Source organism: Ornithorhynchus anatinus, chromosome X2, assembly GCF_004115215.2.
Source record: "Ornithorhynchus anatinus isolate Pmale09 chromosome X2, mOrnAna1.pri.v4, whole genome shotgun sequence".
Classification (NCBI taxonomy): Eukaryota; Metazoa; Chordata; class Mammalia; order Monotremata; family Ornithorhynchidae; genus Ornithorhynchus; species Ornithorhynchus anatinus.
This window is the reverse complement of record NC_041750.1, coordinates 5,286,521-5,305,910: the sequence shown is the minus strand read 5'-3', so window position 1 is coordinate 5,305,910 and position 19,390 is coordinate 5,286,521. Positions and strand designations below refer to the sequence as shown.

At 49.8% G+C, this 19,390-nt stretch overlaps 1 protein-coding gene across 1 annotated transcript in view; it reads left to right on the top strand.

Annotated features, from left to right (window-relative positions):
• The window catches only part of ADAMTS2 (ADAM metallopeptidase with thrombospondin type 1 motif 2), a 143,310-nt gene that overhangs the window by 110,795 nt on the left and 13,125 nt on the right, over window positions 1–19,390 (top strand). Inside the window, exons 5-15 of the mRNA XM_029052689.2 lie at window positions 304–387; window positions 7,464–7,620; window positions 9,912–10,017; window positions 11,344–11,487; window positions 12,456–12,588; window positions 13,914–14,027; window positions 15,296–15,441; window positions 16,168–16,343; window positions 17,984–18,117; window positions 18,545–18,668; window positions 18,956–19,036. Of these exons, the coding sequence (XP_028908522.1) occupies window positions 304–387; window positions 7,464–7,620; window positions 9,912–10,017; window positions 11,344–11,487; window positions 12,456–12,588; window positions 13,914–14,027; window positions 15,296–15,441; window positions 16,168–16,343; window positions 17,984–18,117; window positions 18,545–18,668; window positions 18,956–19,036 (1,399 nt within the window). The remainder of the gene's footprint in view (window positions 1–303; window positions 388–7,463; window positions 7,621–9,911; window positions 10,018–11,343; window positions 11,488–12,455; window positions 12,589–13,913; window positions 14,028–15,295; window positions 15,442–16,167; window positions 16,344–17,983; window positions 18,118–18,544; window positions 18,669–18,955; window positions 19,037–19,390) is intronic.

The following is a 19,390-nucleotide window of genomic DNA, read 5'->3' as shown; positions in this document are numbered from 1 at the left end:
TTTTAAAACATATCTGTTGTGATGATCAAGGCCGGTTCCCTCCCTGGGTTTGCTATTTTGTGGTATCCACTAAGTCCAGAAGTTGGCTCAGAATTTCAATTCCCCTGTAATGGAGTAGGGAACCATATCAGAAGATCCTGCTTGATATGGAGGTGGACGGGCAACCCCTGGAGGGTCTGGAGGAGTGGGAAGATATGGACTGAATGGTTTTGTCAGAAAGTGATCGGGCAGGAGAGGTAAGTGAGGAGCGGAGTGGTTTCGGTTGGCCAGCGTGACTTGAGGCATGTCAACCCTGTCTTTCAGGTGAATGAAATCTATCACGATGAGTCTTTAGGAGCCCACATCAATGTCGTCCTGGTCAGGATTATCATGCTGAGCTACGGAAAGGTAAGTCAAGGTTCATTTAAACAGTAATTCGCGTCTGGGTCTCCTAATGAGGAAGAGAACATGCTGAGAGAAGCAGTGTGGTCTAGCGGATAGAACACGGGACCGAGAGCCAGAAGGACCTGGGTTCTAATCCCAGCTCCTCCACTTGTCTGCTCTGTGACCCTGAGCAAGTAACTTCACTCATCTGTGCCTCAGTTACCTCGTCTGTTAAATGGGGATAAGACTGTGAGCCTCATGTGGAGCATGGACTTTGTCCAACCTTAGTTTTTACCTACCCCTGGTGGATAGTAAGTACTTGACAAGTAAGTACTTATAGTACCTGGGTGTCTGAGTTTGTATGGGCACATGATTGTGTGTGTCTGAGTGTGTATGAGTATCTGTGTATGTTAGGGAAGCAGCATGGCTCAGTGGCAAGAGCCCGGGCTTGGGAGTCAGAGGTGATGGGTTCGAATCCCGGCCCTGCCACTTAGCTGTGTGACTGTGGGCAAGTCGCTTCCCTTCTCAGGGCCTCAGTGACCTCATCTTGTAAAATGGGGATGAAGACTGTGAGCCTCACGTGGGACAACCTGATTACCCTGTGTCTACCCCAGCGCTTAGAACAGTGCTCTGCACATAGTAAGCGCTTAACAAATACCAACATTATTATTATGTGTCTGGGCGAGTTCACATGCTCTAGGTTTTTAACGTGTATCGATTAAGGGCGTATATTGGTAAAAATTTCTGTGTGTGCATCTGAGTATGGAAGGGTATCTGTGTGTGTGTGTGTGTCTCCGTGTGTATGGTTATCTGTGTATGTGTCTGGGTGAGTGCACATGCTCTAGGTTTTTAACGTGTATCGATTAGGGGTATAAGTTATATCGATAAGAACCTGAGCCTCAAAGTTGGCCGAGCCGAGCCGCTCCAGTTGTTGCCTCGGAGCGCCACCTAGAGGTGCACCGGGCAAAGCCGAAGGTTTTCCCGGCCAGCAGAGGAGACGGGCCGAAGCCTGGACTTGGCCCACACCTGGAGTGACCCTCGAGGGCCCACGCAGCTCAGGGCAGGATGGGGCTGACCTCTCTGTGGAGGTGTTCCACAGAGGGTCCCTACCCTCTCCTTTGTCGGGAAGCCATGAGAGCCCCTCCTGCCCCGGGAACCCCCATCCATCCTATCATCTGTCCATCGATCAGTCATATTTATTGTGCACTCACTGGGTTCAGAGCACTGACTTTTTAAGCAGCGTGTCCTAATGGATAGAGCACGGGCCTGGGAGTCAGAAGGACCTGGCTTCTAATTCCACCGCTTGTCTTCCGTGTGACCTGACAAGTCACTTCACCTCTCTGGGTCTCAGTTCCCTCATAATAATAATGTTGGTATTTGTTAAGCGCTTACTATGTGCAGAGCACTGTCTAAGTGCTGGGGGAGATACAGGGTCATCAGGTTGTCCCACGTGAGGCTCACAGTTAATCCCCATTTTACAGATGAGGTAACTGAGGCACAGAGAAGTGAAGTGACTTGCCCACAGTCACACAGCTGACAAGTGGCAGAGCCAGAATTCGTACCCATGACCTCTGACTCCAAAGCCCAGGCTCTTTCCACTGAGCCACAGCAACTGCGTCCAACTTGATTACTTCGTATCTACCCAGCATTTAGCACATAGTAAGCACTTAACCAATACCATCATTAGCATTACTGTCGCGATCCCTGCCCACAAAGAGCTTACAGTCTGCAGGAGAAGAGTTAGAAGTGTTTTCAACTGCATTGGTCTTGCCCAGAGATCAGAACAGTGGTGGTATTTTTTTTTCAGCACTTACTATGTGCCAAGCTCTATACTAAGATCTGGAGCTGATATAATTGCTAATCCCACATGGGGTTCGCAATCTAAGGGAGAGGAAGAACAAGTATTGGATCCCCATTTTACAGAGGAGGGAACTGAAGCAGAGAGAAACGAAGTGACTTGCCCAAAGTCACACAGGAGGCAAGTGGCAGAGCCAGAATAAGAATCCAGATCCACTGACTCCCAGGCCCGAGGTCTTTCCACGAGGCCATTCTGCTTTCAAGGGCTAAGCAGCCTAACTATTCATTTTCGAAGCTCACTAGAGGGCAAAAAATTCTAGCAAGCCTTCCAATCAGTTCCAGTGCTCATTGGTTGGATCTTTGCATCTCTCATATTTGCATTTCCCTCCCCTACATTTCCCAGAGTGAACCCTTGCCTTAGATAACCCTTGCATCCTGATGGGGGGCCCTTGGAATGTCTGCCTTTGGCCTCTGAAGGACATCAAAGAGGGGCCCATCTCTGGATGATGGGATACCATGAGACAATGGAAAGAGGACAGGCCTGGAAGCCAGAGGACCTGGGTCCTAATCCTAGCTCTGCCACTTGTCTGACCCGGGACCTTAGGCAAATCCTTTTACCTGTTTGGGCTTCCTTTCCTCACCTCAAGACCGTAAACCCATTGTAGGCAGGGAATGTGTCTGTTATATTTTTATAGTGTCCTCTCCCAGGCACTTAGTATAGGGCTCTGCACACAGTAAGTGCTCAATTTATTAATTCAGTCAGTCATATTTATTGAGCTCCTACTGTATGCAGATCTTGGGAGAACTCAATACCATCAACTGAGCTTTGGATTCTCTGGAGAACCTCTGTACTAAACACTTGGGAGAGCTTAACAAATGCCATCCTTGAATTCCCTTGTGAACCACAGAGGACTAGCATGGCTAGCGTTTGCTCTTCCCTGGAGAGGAAACTTCTAGGAAGGAATGATCAGAAAGGCTGGTAGACCTGTTAGAGCCCAGATTTGGGAAAGAGGAATGGTCTGGAGCCTCAGAGCCAGTTGGGCCCAGCTGTTCACTCTACCAGGTGTTAGACTGGAGCCACAGATGTTTCCAATCCCGAAGGGGGTGAGCACAGCCGTAGGGGAAAGGCTGACCCACTCAGTCAGCCAATTAATGCCCAGAGGGAGGAAGCTTGCCTCTCTTGAAGCTAATTAGACAACTGTTAATTGACTGTTTCTGGGAACTAAGTAGTTAATGAGCAAGCAATCTGGTTTAGTCATGCTCAGCCCAAGAGAGCCCTCAGTTGGCTTGCCTATAAAAACCCAAGTGAAAAGGTGTTGAAAAATATAGAGTAGTAACACAGCCTAGTGGAAAAAGCATAGAAAAGAGGACCTAGTTCTAATCCTGGGTGTGCTACTCACCTTGCCGTGTGACCTTGGGCAAGTCCCTTTATTTATCTGTGCTTCAGTTTCCCCATCTGTAACATGGGAATTAAATACCAGTGCTCCGTGCTGGGCTGTCCTCAGTTATTGGGCTGATGGCAAGAGCACAGGCTTGGGAGTTAGAGGATGTGGGTTCTAATCCTGGCTCTGCCCCTTGTCTGCTATGTGTCATTGAGCAAGTTACTTAACTTCTCTGGGCCTCAGTTACCTCATCTGTAAAATGGGGATTAAGACAGTGAGCCCCAAGTTGGACAGGAACTGTGTCCAACTTGATTACCTTGCATTTACCCCAGCACTTAGAACAGTGCTTGGCATACGGGAAGTGCTTAACAAGTACCATCATTATTATTATTAATAATTATTAGCTAGGCTGCTGCCTTGCTGAGGTTTTGTAATTCCGTGTCCTTTAAAAAACTTCCTCCACCCTGCTGGCTTTAGGCTTTTCCCAATCTCAGCCCTCCTTCTGGCAGCTGTTTGGGTCTCCTGCTGATGCTTGTTCTCCTCTCGCTTCCCTCCCAACGTAGCCATGTCAAGGTGAGTGTACCTTCGATTCTAGGAGGCATTCCAGAACTTCATTTTTGTGATCTGGACTGGCAACTCTACCGTCTAATGTTTCAGCATTTTTCAAGACCCCAAGTTATCCCACTCAGTGAGGAGTAGCTCCCAGGAGCTCCGCACAGAAAGCATTAACTGAAACACTTGAGAAAGATAAGCAATCTCCTTGAACTTTCCCAAGTGCTTAGTACAGGGCTGTAACTCAATCAGTTGGACCAGTTGGTTGACCAGGAGGAGATGTTTACTTAGCATGGCAACTGAAATGGGGAGAGATCTGGTAATGCAAAAGGGATGTAGGTGAAAGAGATTTATCAATCAATAGTATTGATTTGAGTTCTTCCTTGGTACTGAGCTCTGTATTACGTACTTGGGACAGTACAGTAGAGTAAGAAAACTGATCCCTGTCCTCAAGGAACTTTCAGTCTACTGTAAGCCCTTTGGCTAGTCAACTCAGTCATTCAATAGTATTAATTGAGTACTTACTTTGTGCTGAGCACTATACTAAGTGCTTGGGAGGCTACACTACAAGGGAGTTGGTAGACACGTTCCCTGCCCTTGAAGGAGTTTACAGTCTAGAGGAGGAAGCAGATGTTAATATCAATAAATTATAGATAGGTACAAAATTTACAGATATATATATATATACAGATATATGATTACAGGTCATTTTCTCATCAGAGCACATTCCCTTTTGCTGGGATGTCTCCATGACTCCTAATTGGTACCCAGCGTAACTCAGGGAATCTTTTGAAAGGGAGAGGGAATGAACTCTGAGCAATCAGTTCCCACCTTGCTATATATATATCTCACTATATACTACTATATATATACTAGGCCACCCTGCTTTATATGATAGAACCCGGGCCTGGAAGTCAGAAGGACATGGGTTCTAATCCCATCTCCACCACTTGTCTACTCTGTATCCTTGGGCAAGTCACTTCACTTCTCTATGCCTCAGTTACCCCATCTGGAAACAGGGATTATGACTGTGAGCCCAGTTTGGGAAAGGAACTGTATCCAACCTGATTTGCTTGTATCCACCCCAGCACTTAGTACAATATCTGGCATATAGTAAGAGCTTAACAAATATCACAATTGCTATTAGTTATTATTATTATATCCTTGGTCATCTTACCAGGTGACTTTGATCTTACTCCCTTCCTCAGAAGGACAGACAGGTATTAAGGGAATGGGAAAACCAAACCCTAGCTTTCTGGGGAACTCTAGCATTCCGTTGGATTAGCTGGCACTGTCAGAATGTCACCGAAACTTGATCATTTTACCAACAATTACAGGTGCCTGTTGCCAGGGAGAAATTGCATTTTTCATAGGCCAGTGTCAGAGGGCCATTGCCAGCAAAGGGGATTGAGCTGAATGAGAAATAATTTATTCTCCCTCCTATTTAGACAGAGGCCCAAGTGGTACAGAGGCTGTTTCCAACCTGATTAACTTGGATCTAGCCCAGTGCTTAGTACAGTGCTTGACACGAAGTAAATGTTTAGCAGATGTAATAATGATAATAATAATGATAATAAGCATGGGGCCCCTCCAAACCACTACTCTCTAACTCACCTTCCACATTTTACCATCTGCCCATTTCTTTTGAGTTGAGGGAGCTTAACCCTTATAAAAAGAAATGCCAAGTTTTATATCTTAATTCTTTCCTAAATTTTTATGAGGCAAGTTTCGCTGTACCCGGTCCCTGACCTTTCTAACTTATTTGCATCCTTCTAGTGTCTTAATCATTTATCTCCTGGGCTGCCACCGCTTCTCTTGTTGTTTGGATTTTTCTAATTGATCATCAGTTGTCACTTTGATGCATCTAACCTTCAAGTCCATTCTTTCTTTGCCGGCTGGGCACAGCGTAATGAATATCATTTAGCGAATAATTGTCCTGTTTCCTTGGAGCTGGGTGGGGTGGCTGGGATGTTGGGATCCAAGACTAGAATTCTGATGCCCCGATGAAACGGAACTAGTGAGCAGCCATAAGTAAGGCGAACTACCACAGGGACCAAAAGGGGAGGGCTTCTTTGGGGAGAAAGCCCACATTCCTCAAATGTAATATGGGCATGCTGATGAAACAGTAGTGGTAGGAGGAGCTCTAGCATTAACAGTAGTAGTAGCAGGTAGTAATATTTATTATTATGGTATTTGTTAAGCACACTGTACTCAGTGCTGGGCAAGAATACCCAGCTGAGAATTAGGCACAGTCTCTGCCCTCATAGGGGAATAGTGGTAGTTGGACTAGCTGTAGGAGTAGTGCTACTAAGAGTAGAATTACTAGGAGCAGCAATAGCAGGTGTGGACAGGGAATATGTCTACCCAAATGGTTATATTATACTCTCCCAAGTGCTCAATACAGTGCCCTGCACCCAACAAGCATTCAGTAAATGAAATCGATTGATTAAGCATAGCAATAGCGCAGTAATAGTAGTTGTAATAGCATTTATTGGTGCTGGGCACTGAATTAGGCTCTTGGGAAGTGACTCATTCCCACGAGGAGCTGACACTCTAATAGGGGAGACAGATGTAAATGTACTTCCCAGCAGAGCTGAGTGGTCAAAATGAACCCACCAGCACCCCACAGGTGACTACGTGGATCTAGTTAGGATATCCCAGAGCTCAAGGGGGATGGGAAGATTTGGGAGTGGGAGGACTCAATGGGATGTAAGGAGAGTGATGGAAGGGCTGGATGAGGGGGGTGGGACTGGAAACGTCTCCAGAAATTGGGCTTTGGCATTTTTAGACTCGGATGGGGAAGGCGGAGAAAGGGCTATAATGTAGGTTGCGGACAGCCGGTTCCCCTTCTTCTGAGATGAGTAAAGAGGGCAAAGAGGCCATCTTTCACTGACTGAATAAGGTTTAATTAGATCTCATCTAATTTTCCCCAAAACATTCCCCAGCACTGTGCTTTATATTCAGTAGGCACTTAATAACTACTCTTATTACTGCTATTACTAGGGAAGACCACTCGACTGTAAGCTTCTTAATGGCAGAGATCGTGTATACTAACTGTATTGTACAGTAGTACAGTGCTTTGTAACCCTTAGACTATAATCTCCTTAAGGGCTGGAATCATTCGTACCAACTCTGTTGTACTCTCCCAAGCAATTAGTGCAGTGCACTGCACCCTGTAGGCTGTAAGTTCCTTGAGGATGGGGATCACATCGACCAGCTCTATTGTCCTTTCCAAAGTGCTTACTTCAAGGCTCTGCGTTTAGTAAATGTCACTGATGGATTGCTTGATAAAGAACCTGAGGGGATTTTTCAAGTCAGGTGAAAGTGATCGGAGTAACGGCTTTTCCGTCTTCCTTCCCCACGTGCCAGTCGATGAGTTTGATCGAGATTGGGAACCCGTCCCAGAGCCTGGAGAATGTGTGTCGCTGGGCCTACCTCCAGCAGAGGGCTGACACAGGCCACGCCGAATACCATGACCACGCCATCTTCCTAACCCGGCAGGACTTTGGCCCATCCGGCATGCAAGGTGAGAGCGGGGTGACCGGATGGCCCCATTTTGGCGGGATGATCCCCCCGTGACCTAATCGTCTGGACCCGCTGCCCTCTCTAGTCCTGTCTGGTTTTTCCCGAAAGTGTCCCCCTGTAATTGGGTCAAAGAAAATGGTGGTCTGAGAAGCCTGCACCACTCAGTCAATGGAGCCCATCTCCCTCCTCATATAAAAGTAGTATGGCCTAGTGGAAAGAGCACAGACCTGGGTATCAGTGGACTTAGGTTCTAATCCCGGCTCCATACTTGCCTGCTCTGTGACCTTAGGCCCCAACCCCATGAGCCTTGATTCAGAAGGCCTCCTTCCCTCTCCCTCTTCTTGGAACACTCAATCAGTCTCCTTCCGGCCACCTCTGCCTCCCTCCAGACTTCTCCTCCTCTATAACAATAATAATAATAACTGTGGTATTTGCTAAGCACTTACTATGTGCAAAGCATGTACTGGGTAGATACATGATAATGAGATCAGATACAATCCCTGTCCCACATGGGACTCTCAATCAAAGTAGGAGGGAGAACAGCTATTGAATCCCATTTTACAAATGAGGAAGCTGAAGCCCAAAGAAGTGACTTGCCCAAGGTCACACAGCAGACAAGAGGCAGAGCCGGGATGAGAACCAAGGTCTGCTGACTCCAAGGCCCTGGGTCTTTCCATCACTAATAGCATTTCATCAGTGGTATTTATTGAGTGCTTATTATGGGCAGAGCACAGTGCAGTTTTCCTCGTGACAGTTAAACACCCCCCACTCCCCTCACACACACATGCTCCTCTGGCCTTAGGATGGGATTCTTGTTTTCTGAAGACCCCGTTTCCCTCCATTCAGACAATGGTAATTGATCTCTCTTCAGCTTTCAAAGCTTTGCTTTGGGTGAACTGTGGGTATGTAGGATCCAGCCTGAAACACCAGGAAGTACAATCTGAGTTAGCCTGAAAATGGCTGCTTCCCCACATGCCTTGGCATCTTCCTGTCCTCTTCTCCCAGGTTTGAGGAGGAAGAGTGCTTCCCCTTCCTGCTGGTGGCAGCAGGAAGCCAGTAACTGAAATCAATCAGTAGTATTTATTGAGCATTTTCTGGTGAGTGGACATTCTCACCAGAACGTTGAACTGAGCACTTGGGAAAGTACTATCAAGTACTATCAAGTTAGAAGACCCAATCCCTGCGCACAAGGAGCTTTCAAAATGCTTCCTCTGGTCTTCCAGCCCCCTTCTTGTCTCACCTCCTGGCCTATTTCCTGTCACACTCCCTTTCACATTTTCTGCCCCTCTTCCCATCCTGTGCCTATCCAGATCCCCTGAAAAATAAGCAATTAAGAATAAACACATAAGAATTAAGCAATAACTGCTTAGTCCAGTGGTTTTCTGAGGAAATTGTTGATTCGGATGCAGATACTTGAGGCCAGTGTTTAGAAGTAAACAGTGAGGCTGGGTTGATGTGTAAAAATCTGGGGTTTTCACTTGGAGGACCGGCAGCCACAATCTGACCTGTATTCTCCACTGCGGATTCAGCCCCAGCCGCAGAGAAAGGGAGAAGATTTCTACTTTATGAGGACTTGGACACCTCATCTGACCTCTCCCTCTGCTCTTCCAATTCCAGAAAACTGCTCTATTTCTGGTCATCAGCCAGCTCTACTGAACTGGACTCTTAAGCCCTTAGCACGTAGCCCAGTACTCTGCGCACAGTAGACTTAGTTCCTAAAGAGCAGGGATCATATCTACGAATTCTGTTGGTCTCGCCCCAGCACTTAGTAAAGTGCTCCACGCAAGTGAGGCCAGGGATCACGTTTACTAAAGCATTCACACTCTCCCAAGAGCTTAGTACAGTGATCTGCATGCAGTAAGTGCTCAGTAAATTCCATTGATTGATGGAGTCCCATCAAGAAAGTACAGTCTGGCTTCATCTTTCTGGCTGCCATCTCTGAATGGAAAGGGAATGGGTGTGTTTCTCCTGGAGGTTTAAGATGGGAGGCTGGAGGAAAGTTCACATTGGATCCCTTCTAATCCCTCTCTGCCTGAGTATTCTCCAGAGTGGGGGGCAGCGTGGGTGAGGGGAAATCACCCAGATATTTCGGTTCACTCCACAAAGAGAGAGGAGTGGGGTGGACTCACAGAGTTGTGGCTGCCAGATGGGGGAATATGAAGGTCTAGAGTTACTCAAATGGGCTTTGGAGTGGAGATTCTCACCAGTAAAAGTGCAATCTCCTGGGCAAAGGGGACCCTGCCCCAGGGGACTCTGGGGTAGAAATGGTATCTGCTTGTCTTCCACACTCAGGCTATGCCCCGGTGACTGGAATGTGTCATCCCGTCCGCAGTTGTACCCTGAACCATGAAGATGGATTCTCTTCAGCCTTTGTGGTGGCCCACGAAACAGGGCATGTGTAAGTGTTTCTCAGAGCCTCCCTCTGCCCTGACCTCCAGGTGGCCAAAGGTTAGTGGCCCAGAGAGCTATTCTGAGCTTCTGCCTGGCTCCCTGACCCATGTTCCAGCCTTCCCCCTCCCCCTGCCCTGACAACACTGCCTGGGCACACAGGAAATGCCAACTCCTGCCACCAGCATGGCCCAGTGGAAAGAGCATGGGGCTGGGAGTCGGGAGACCTTGGTTTTAATCCCAGGCCTGCCCCTGGCCTGCTCTGTGACCTCAGATACCTCTCTGAGCCTCAGTTTATCTGTAAAACAGCAATAAGAAAGTGTTTTCACCTGGGAGCCATATGTGGGATAGGGACTGTGTATCAATTGACTGTCTTGTATCTACCGTAGTGCTTAGCACAGTCCTCGGCATATGGTAAACACTTATCAGATACAATCAGTATTAAGGGATCATGACACTCAGAATAGGCCTTCTCTTAGAGCATGCTTATTCCTGGCTTCCCTTATCCATTGTCTAGAACAGCTGTAGAGTTCCTGGGCTTATCAAGGTGCTTACTACAGTGTACTAGTACAGTGGTCTGCATATAGCCAATGCTCAATAAATGTCGTAGATTGGTTAATTGGTGGGAGGGGGGAGGCGGGCGGTGAGGAAGGGAAGGAGATGAGAGGAAGGGAGGGAGAGAGAAAGAGAGAAGGGATGAGTCTGGGGTTAGGGATTTTCCTCCCAGCCCTACCCCTGCCTATCACATGATCTCAGACTGGAGCCCCTTCTCCTCCTGCCTCAGTTTCTCCTCCCAGGAAAGGAACAATTTCTACTTTTCACACTCAGGCCCTACTGATTATAAATCAGGTGAGCTCTGCTCCTGTTCCAGTGAAAAGCCTGTTTATCTGTTCATGGTATTTGTGTCGAGCGTGGCCTAAGTGCTGGGGTAGATACAAGATAATCAGGTCAGACAGCGTTCCTGAGGCACATAAGGCTCACAGTCTAAGGAGTAGGGAGGGAGGTATCTTCCTAGCGTGCCCAAGGAAGGGAAGGAGAGAAGGATCATTCATCTCAGTTGTGAAGTGGGAGGAATGGAGGCCCAGAGAGGCTAAATAACTTACTCAGGGTCACATAGCAGCAGGTCAGTGGCAGAGCCGAGCATCTCCTTGCCTGACTCCTAGCCCTTTGCCCTTGAACAAACTGTGGTTGGGGAAGCGTGGGCCCCCAGCCTAGAAAACACTCCACTCTGCTGACTGGCAGAGATGGTTGGTTTATCCTGACCCGAGGCAAACCATTAAAAGTTCCCCACATATTCTGACCCAGTGTGCCCGCTATCTCCCTGCATCTGTTCTAGGTTGGGCATGGAGCACGACGGCCAGGGGAACAGGTGCGGTGACGAAGTCCGGATGGGGAGCATCATGGCCCCGCTGGTCCAGGCCGCCTTCCACCGCTTCCACTGGTCCCGCTGCAGCCAGCAGGAGCTCAACCGCTACCTCCAGTGAGTGGCGGTCGGTGGCAGGGCCCCCTGTCCCTTCCACCCTGTCACCACCCTGCCGAGTCTCCCCACCCCCCCAGGCCTTTCTGGGACATGCCTGGGGCTGTAGGACGCTGACCCTCAAAACACCCTTCCAGCCCAGCTTCCTCCCGCAGCAGGCCCAACTCAGGGCTTAGGGTACCCACTGTCCACCTCCTCCAGGAAGTCTGGTCACCCTCCCACCCCCCGGGGCCTGGGATCTGAAAGAAGAGAAGGATCATTAGTCTTAGTGGTGAAATGGGTGGAATAGAGGCCCAGAGAGGTTAAGTAACTTACCCAGGGTCACACAGCAGCAGCTTTCCTTCCTGGCAGCCAGCCGCTTTACAGGGAGTTTCTAACTTCTTACCAAAATTATGGCCAGCTGCAGGCAGCCCCAAGGCCGAGAAAAATCCCCCACCCCACTGGCCCCAGGCTGTCTGATGGCATCACGTGTGGCTGTGTGTTTTAAATGTGTTCTGCCCGCATGTGTATGCGCGCAGGATTCCACTCTGCATCATTACTGGGCAGTGCCCATATCCCCACCCCCTAGTGAAGTCAACCCAAGGTCCCGGGGCAGGGACCCCCAAGGGTACCAGTGGGTTGGGGTCAGGGCAACCTGCCGCGCCTATCTGCCTCCATCAATCTGGCGGCCTTGATGGTGCCCAGCCCAGGTCTGCCCGTCCCAGTCCCCATCCACACCTGCTCCCCAAGCCACAGCTGCCACCGGCATCCCTCATCACGCGTGCCCCACAGTCCTCGCATCACCCCCCATCACATGGTCCCCAAGTCACATCTGCCACATGTTCCTCAGGTGGAACCCCCCTCCCCTGGTCCCTGGGTCTGGTGCCCATGGTGTTGGCTGGGTCACCCCCTTACCCTGCAGCCTGTGCTCTCTGGGTGACATGCGCTCCTCCCCACCCCACAACCCCCCACCGCCGATCGGCCCGTTGCAGCTCGTACGACTGCCTGCGCGACGACCCCTTCGACCACGCCTGGCCAGCACTGCCCCAGCTGCCGGGCATCCACTACTCCATGAACGAGCAGTGCCGCTTCGACTTCGGCCTGGGCTACATGATGTGCACCGCGGTGAGTGCCCCGCCCGTTGCCTCCTCATCTGCCTGCACCTGCCCGTCTGCCTGTCCCGCCCCAGGACAGCGGCCCTGGAGCCCCACCACCGGATGGTCCTGCCCCTCTGCCCATGCGGCCCGTCGGTCTGTCGTCACCAGAAGGGGCAAGGCTTGCGACGTCTCCATTTGGTCTCTAGACCCTCGAATGTGGCGATCTCCCAACCGGGCCATGGGCAGCTGTCTCCTCGTCAGTCAGTCTGTCAGCCATCTCTCCATCAGTCAGCTACCCTGGCCTGGCCCCATCCAACTAGACGGGCAGCCAGGGCAGGCGCTCGCTCAGCAGATGGGAGCGACATCGCAATTCTGGGCACCTAAAAGGCCACCAACCTCTGTTAGAACTGCCGTCCCTGGCGGCTCACTGCTGCCAACTGGGGGGGGGGGGGCAGTGAGGGCCGGGGCGGCTGAGAAGCCAAGGGCTGGGCCACCTCTCACCCTCATGGAGTGACCCCACTCTTTTGGAAAATGCTCAAGAGCCTTTTCTTCAGCCGGAGCCTTAGTTGACCTTTTCCAGAAGTCTGTGGGGCAGAACTGGTCAGAGACAGGCAGCTTTTGTGGGAAAGCTTCCCCCTGGGCCTCCTGGGGACCAATTTCCGATGCAAATTATTCCCTGGCTTTATAGCCCATTTAACTCCTACTCAATTGATCAATTGATCATATTTACTGAGCACTTAATATGTGTAGAGCACTGTTCTAAGCACTTGGGAGAGTACATTATAGCAGTGTCACAGATTCTGTAGGCACATTACCTGTCCAGATCAAGCCTATGGCCTAGTCCATTAGGTCATCCCAACTCTTGTGCCATTAAAGAGCTCTGCAGAGAGAAGCTACCTCAGGAGTTTCAGAGCAGGGATTTACCCTACAGGTCAGTTCCAGGCACCCAGAAAAGGCAAAAGCAGTCCATCTCACTGGGTCTTTTGTCCTTTTTCTCTTTTTAATAATAATATTGATATTTGTGAAGTGCTTGCCACATGCCAGACACTTTACTAAGCCCTGGGGTAGATACAAGGTCATCAGGTTGGACAGTCCCTGGGTCCCAGGGGCTCCCAGACTAAGATGGAGGGAGAATAGTTATCGAATCCCTTTTTTACAGATGAGGAAACTGAGGCCAGAGAAGTGAAGTGATTTGCCCAAGGTCACCTGGCAGGCAAGCATCAAAGCCGGAGTGAGATCCCAGGTCCTCTGACTTGCAGGCCTGCGCTCTTTCCACTTGGGCCACTTTGCTTTTAACAGGAGGCTTACCAGAGCCTTCCCAGAATCCCTTGTGCTGGTTTTCTTGTCTTCCAGTTCCGGACCTTTGACCCCTGCAAACAGCTGTGGTGCAGCCACCCTGACAACCCGTACTTCTGTAAGACTAAGAAGGGGCCGCCTCTGGATGGCACAATGTGTGCCCCCGGCAAGGTGGGTTAATTTCTGAATCGCCAGGTGGGGGCCGTCCGGGTTGGGGGACTGTCAGGAGCCCCCGGGGACCTCGGGACACTGTGGATAAGACAGCTGCAGAATCAGTTAATCCGTCAGTGGTATTTATTGAGCGTTTACTGTGTGCAAAGCACTGGACTAGGGCTTGGGAAAGGACAATCCAACAGAGTTGATAGATGCGACCCTGACCTCAAGGAGCTTATAGTCTTTGAGGGAAGACAGACATGAAAGTAATAGAGTGTAAGGATATTTACATTCAGTGCTGTAAGGGGCCGGGCTGAGCAGAAGAGAGCTTAACCGATCAATTTATTGAGTACATACTGTGTGCAGAGCACTGTACTAAGCACTTGGGAGTGTACAAGGCAACAGATTTGGTAGACACATTCTCTACCTGCAAGTAGCTTACAGTTTGGAGGGTAGCCAGACATTAATTTACAGTTTCTATCACTGCAACTACTAATAATCACTGTAACGGTAAAAGGACGGATTAAACAGAGCAATTCCCTCAGGCTGCAGTTAAAGTTCAAGCGGGCTCTCCATAAATGGTGTCACTGCTCTACTCTGCTCCTCAACGTATGCACCACGCCCCTCCTGCTCTCTCTCTAGGGAAGCATTGGCATTATCAATCTCATGGCATGGACTGAGCCATACGCTGGGCTGCCAAGTTCCCCGCCTGGTTCCCAGATTCCCAAACTGATTTGTGCTGCAGAAAACTTCATGCTGACTTAGAAAAGGAAAGCAAACGATTACACTTCTTGTTACAGATTGACAGATTAATATTCTGTTAGGGTACCATCATTCCTTTCTCTTATTTGCAATTAATTTCAGTCTCTCTCTCCCCTGTGTTAGATCGTAAACTCCTCGAGGACAGGGATCATGCTACTAATTCGATTGGATTCCACTGTATTGCACTCTCCCAAGTGCTAGTCCAGTGCTCTGCACAGAACAAGCACTCAACAAATACCATTTATTGACTGATTGATTTCCCCAGCGCTTAGTACAGCACCCCGCCTAGAGTAGACACTAAGAAAACACTCTCGAATGATGGATCGTCGGGGAAAGAGGGGCATTTCAGGCCTTACCCAATGAAGGGGGAAAGAAGACAGACGAGCGTCCAGTGGTTAGGATGAGGGGGATCAGTTGTCCTCTTCGGAAGACCCTCAGAGATTTTTGCTCAGGGAACTGGGTCTTAGGAAGGAAGCCAAGACGTGAAGATTTTCTCACCGTCTCTGCACTGTGTTCTCTTTCAGCACTGCTTTAAAGGTCACTGCATCTGGCTGACGCCGGATATCTTAAAGCAGGATGGAAACTGGGGCGCTTGGAGCAAGTTCGGTGCCTGCTCCCGCACCTGTGGCACCGGAGTGAAATTCCGGACACGGCAGTGTGATAACCCTCAGTAAGTTTGTTCGGAGGGGGCTGCGTGCCAGGTGTGCCGGGGCGGATTTGGCTGCAGCAGTGCAGGCGTGGAAGCCGAAGCTGCCCTGAGCACCCTCTGAGCACCCCGTGGTTTTTTAATGGCATTTGTTAAGCACTTACTATATGCCAGGCACTGTACTAAGCGCTGGGGAAGGTACAAGTTAACTAGGTTGGACTCAGTCCCTGTCCCACATGGGGCTCACAGTTTCAATCCCTATTTTACAGATGAGGTAACTGAGGCCCAGAGAAGTGAAGTGACTTGCCCAAGGTCACACAGCAGACAAGTGGCAGAGCCAGGATTAGAACCTGTGGCCTTCTGCCTTCCAGGCCCATGCTCTATCCTCTACGCCATTTTGGAGGTTGTATGGGGTCTCGGAAGGCCCACCCCTCGCTTTGATGTAGGGGTCTGCTGCTTTCCCAGTGACCCTCTGTCAGTTCCCATAAAGAACCCTGTCTTTCTCTCTGCCCAAGGTTCAAGCAAGAGATGGAGAACAGCCGACAACCCCTGCCTCTCCTTTCTCCCTCCCCCTTAGACTGAGTGTCCTGTGTGCCACAGCAGCTGTATTCGACCTGATGATCCTTTAGCTCTCTGGCGCTTAGTACAGTGCTAGGCAACATAGGAAGCACTTAACCATTGCCACAGTAAATAAATTAAAAATCTGCTTTCCAGTTGAAGCTGATTATTATTCTCGTTATTGTTTTCCAGCCCAGCCAACGGTGGTCGCACATGCATGGGCCCCAACTACGAATTTCAGCTGTGCAACACTCAGGAATGCCCCTCTGTCTTGGATGACTTCCGAGAGGAGCAGTGTCGCCAGTGGGACCCATACTTTGAGCATCAGGATGTCAAGCACCACTGGCTCCCGTACGAGCACCCGGATGGTGAGCAGTAGGCCCGGGGGACCACAGAGCAGACATGCGGAGCCTCCCTCTCACCCGCCACTGCCTTCCTTGGGGCAGGGGAGGACCGTGTCTGTTATATTATTCTTTATATTGACCTCTGGGAGTCCCCTTCCATGTAGAAGTCAGTGGTTTGGGCAAATGGATGCAGGCGGCAGGTCGGAATCCCGGGAAATCTCCAAGCCCCAGGCCAGATTGGGAAAACCATGTTTGCTGGGGCCCTGCTCCCATCTGGGGGCGCCCCTTCGATCTCGTAACTTCTTCTAGGGCTGAAAGCGGAACCGAGGATGCCGCCATGTTCTTGGGGGGGTCAGGGCCCACCCCCAGGGCCAAGCTTTATAATTCAGATCCCATAAGTTCGCTTTCCACGCACAAAAGAGATCTCCATTTTCTCAGTGTCAACCAATCCTCTAGTTCCCTTTGGTATGAACCCTGTTATGGGATTACAGATTTGGGTTTGAGCAGAAATCAATCAGTGGTTTTTGGGGGGCATCCATTGAGCTCTAGGCACTGTACTAAGTGCTTGGTAGAGTCCAACAACAGCAAGACACCATGGCCTTCCCTCAAGGAGCCTCTCCAACCTCTGGTCTCACCTTCCCTCTGTGCTTTCTTCTCCCCCTATTTTCCAATTGGTTGTCTTTCCTCCTCCTAAGCCAGCTTTCTGGCCAGTCTTCGCTCTCGACTCCCCCGCCTTCATCCCCTCACTCACACTCTTCCCCCAACTTGAAACTCCTTCTGCCCCTCAGACAGCCCAAAGCTCTCCCCACCTTCAAAGCCCTCCTAAAACCCACTTCCTCCAAAAAACCTTCATTCACTAATCTCCCCAAATTAAATCATCCCTTTAGCCAACACCAGCATGTAGGAACTAATTTACATCCTCTTCAGCACTGACTAGTTAGAAATATTTTTATTCTAGTCTCCCCTTTAGAGTAGAGACTCCCCGTGGGCAGGAAACACAACGTATTATTATTCTGTCCTTCCCAAGTACTTGCTATAGTGCACCGCACCAAATGGAAAGCAGTGTGGTCTGGTGGAAAGAGCACAGGCATAGAATAATAGTAATAATAATGTTGGTATTTGTTAAGCACTTACTACGTGTAGAGCACTGTTCTAAGCGCTGGGGTAGATACAGGACCTGGCTCTAATCCTGACTCCAACACTGATCTGCTGGGTGACCTTGGGCAAGTCACTTTACTTCTCTGTACCTCAGTTATCTCATTTGTATAATGGGAATTAAGACTGTGAGCCCCATGTGGGACTTTGTCCAATCTGATTCTTTTGTATCTACCGCAATGTTTAGTATAGTGCCTGGCGCACAGTAAGCATTTAATAAATAGCATTAAAAAAGGTGGGGGGAAGCCTTCAATAAATATGATGGCTACTTTCTATTATTTCTACCTTTACTGCTACTTCCATCTAATGAGTGGTGAGGGGGAGGAGGGAGAGACGCTGGCAACCACATGCTGACCAAGCGCTTAGTACAGTGCTCTGCACCCAGTAAGTGCTCAATAAAGACGCTTCATTGATTAAGGGAGCCCTCCCAGAAGAGATGTAAAGACGATCTCTGCTTACGGAGCGGATGGATCAATGCCTGAAGCGTGTGTGGTCCTGTCTCCCTCTAGCTAAAGAGAGGTGCCACCTGTACTGCGAATCAAAGGAGACGGGCGAAGCCGTGTACATGAAGCGTATGGTGCATGATGGCACCCACTGCTCCTACAAAGACCCCTATAGCATCTGTGTTCGAGGAGACTGCTTGGTAAGCGACCGGACAGCTTCAGCCCGGGGTGTCCCCTGGGGTTCCCAACAGTGGGATTAAAGCTGAGGATCCAGAGCAGGGTTGGGATCAACCGGTTCACTGAGGAGGATTGCCTTTGGATCAGTGTAAGGGACTGGTTCATTGCGGAAGATCATTCTTAGGCAGATGAAAGGGACCAGTGCATTGCAGAAGATCGTTCTTAGGCTGATGTAAGGGACCGGTTCACTGGGGAGGATTGCTGTTGGGGTAGTATAGGGGACCGTTCTCTGCTGACGTTTGCCAGTGGGCCCGGGTAAAGGAGCAGCTCCCTGAGGTCAACATAAGGGACTTTAAGGGAGCGGCAGGCCCCTTAACCCTTTCCAAACCGGGCTGCCCTGGACGTGTGGGCCATGAAGAAACATGGGGCCGTGTCCTTTCTTCCTCCCAGAAAGTTGGCTGCGATCGGGTGATCGGGTCCACGAAGCAGGAGGACAAGTGTGGTGTGTGCGGCGGGGACAGCTCCCACTGCAAAGTGGTCAAAGGGACCTTCTCACGGTCACCCAAGAAACCAGGTCAGCCAGCCCCAGCCTCGGCTCCCCAGTCCCCAATCCCCAGCCATCAGGGGGACAATAGATGGCTTTGGGAGTCCAAGCCTTAACCCTATAGTGGTTCCAGGGGCGATTTGATCGTCTGGTCTGTCTGGCCCTTTCTCCCCTCTAAGGAAAGATCCTCTCCAGACATTTCAGTGGGAAACAGCCTAATGATTCCAACTGGCGTTTTAGAGATCCAGGGAGATGTCATGGTATTATCCATGTCATCTTTCGCGGTAACTGATTTTTCTTTCCATATCCTAATGAAGGTTACCTGAAGATGTTTGAAATTCCAGTGGGCGCAAGACACCTTTTGATCCAAGAGACGGATTCTACCGGCCACAACTTAGGTGAGTGTTTTAAGTCCCTGTCCGCCCCCTCTCTAGACCGTAAATTCGCTGTGGGCAGGGAATGTGTCTATCATTGTATTATACTGTCCCAAGAGCTTAGCACAGTAAGCGCTCAATAAATACAATTGAAAGAATGAATGAATGAATGTTACCTCAGAAGAGGTCGCTTGGCATTCTTTAGGGATTCAAAAATGGATGGCAGGGGAGGGTCTCCTTTCCTATCCTGGAGTGAACGTTTCCAGGTGTTGTGGTCCTCCAGGCCTGTGACAGTCGGTCAACCTGCCTGCCAAGCATTCCTCTGGCACCATCCAAACGCCAGTACTCGCCCAAATTCAGGCAAACTCTTGCCCCCTA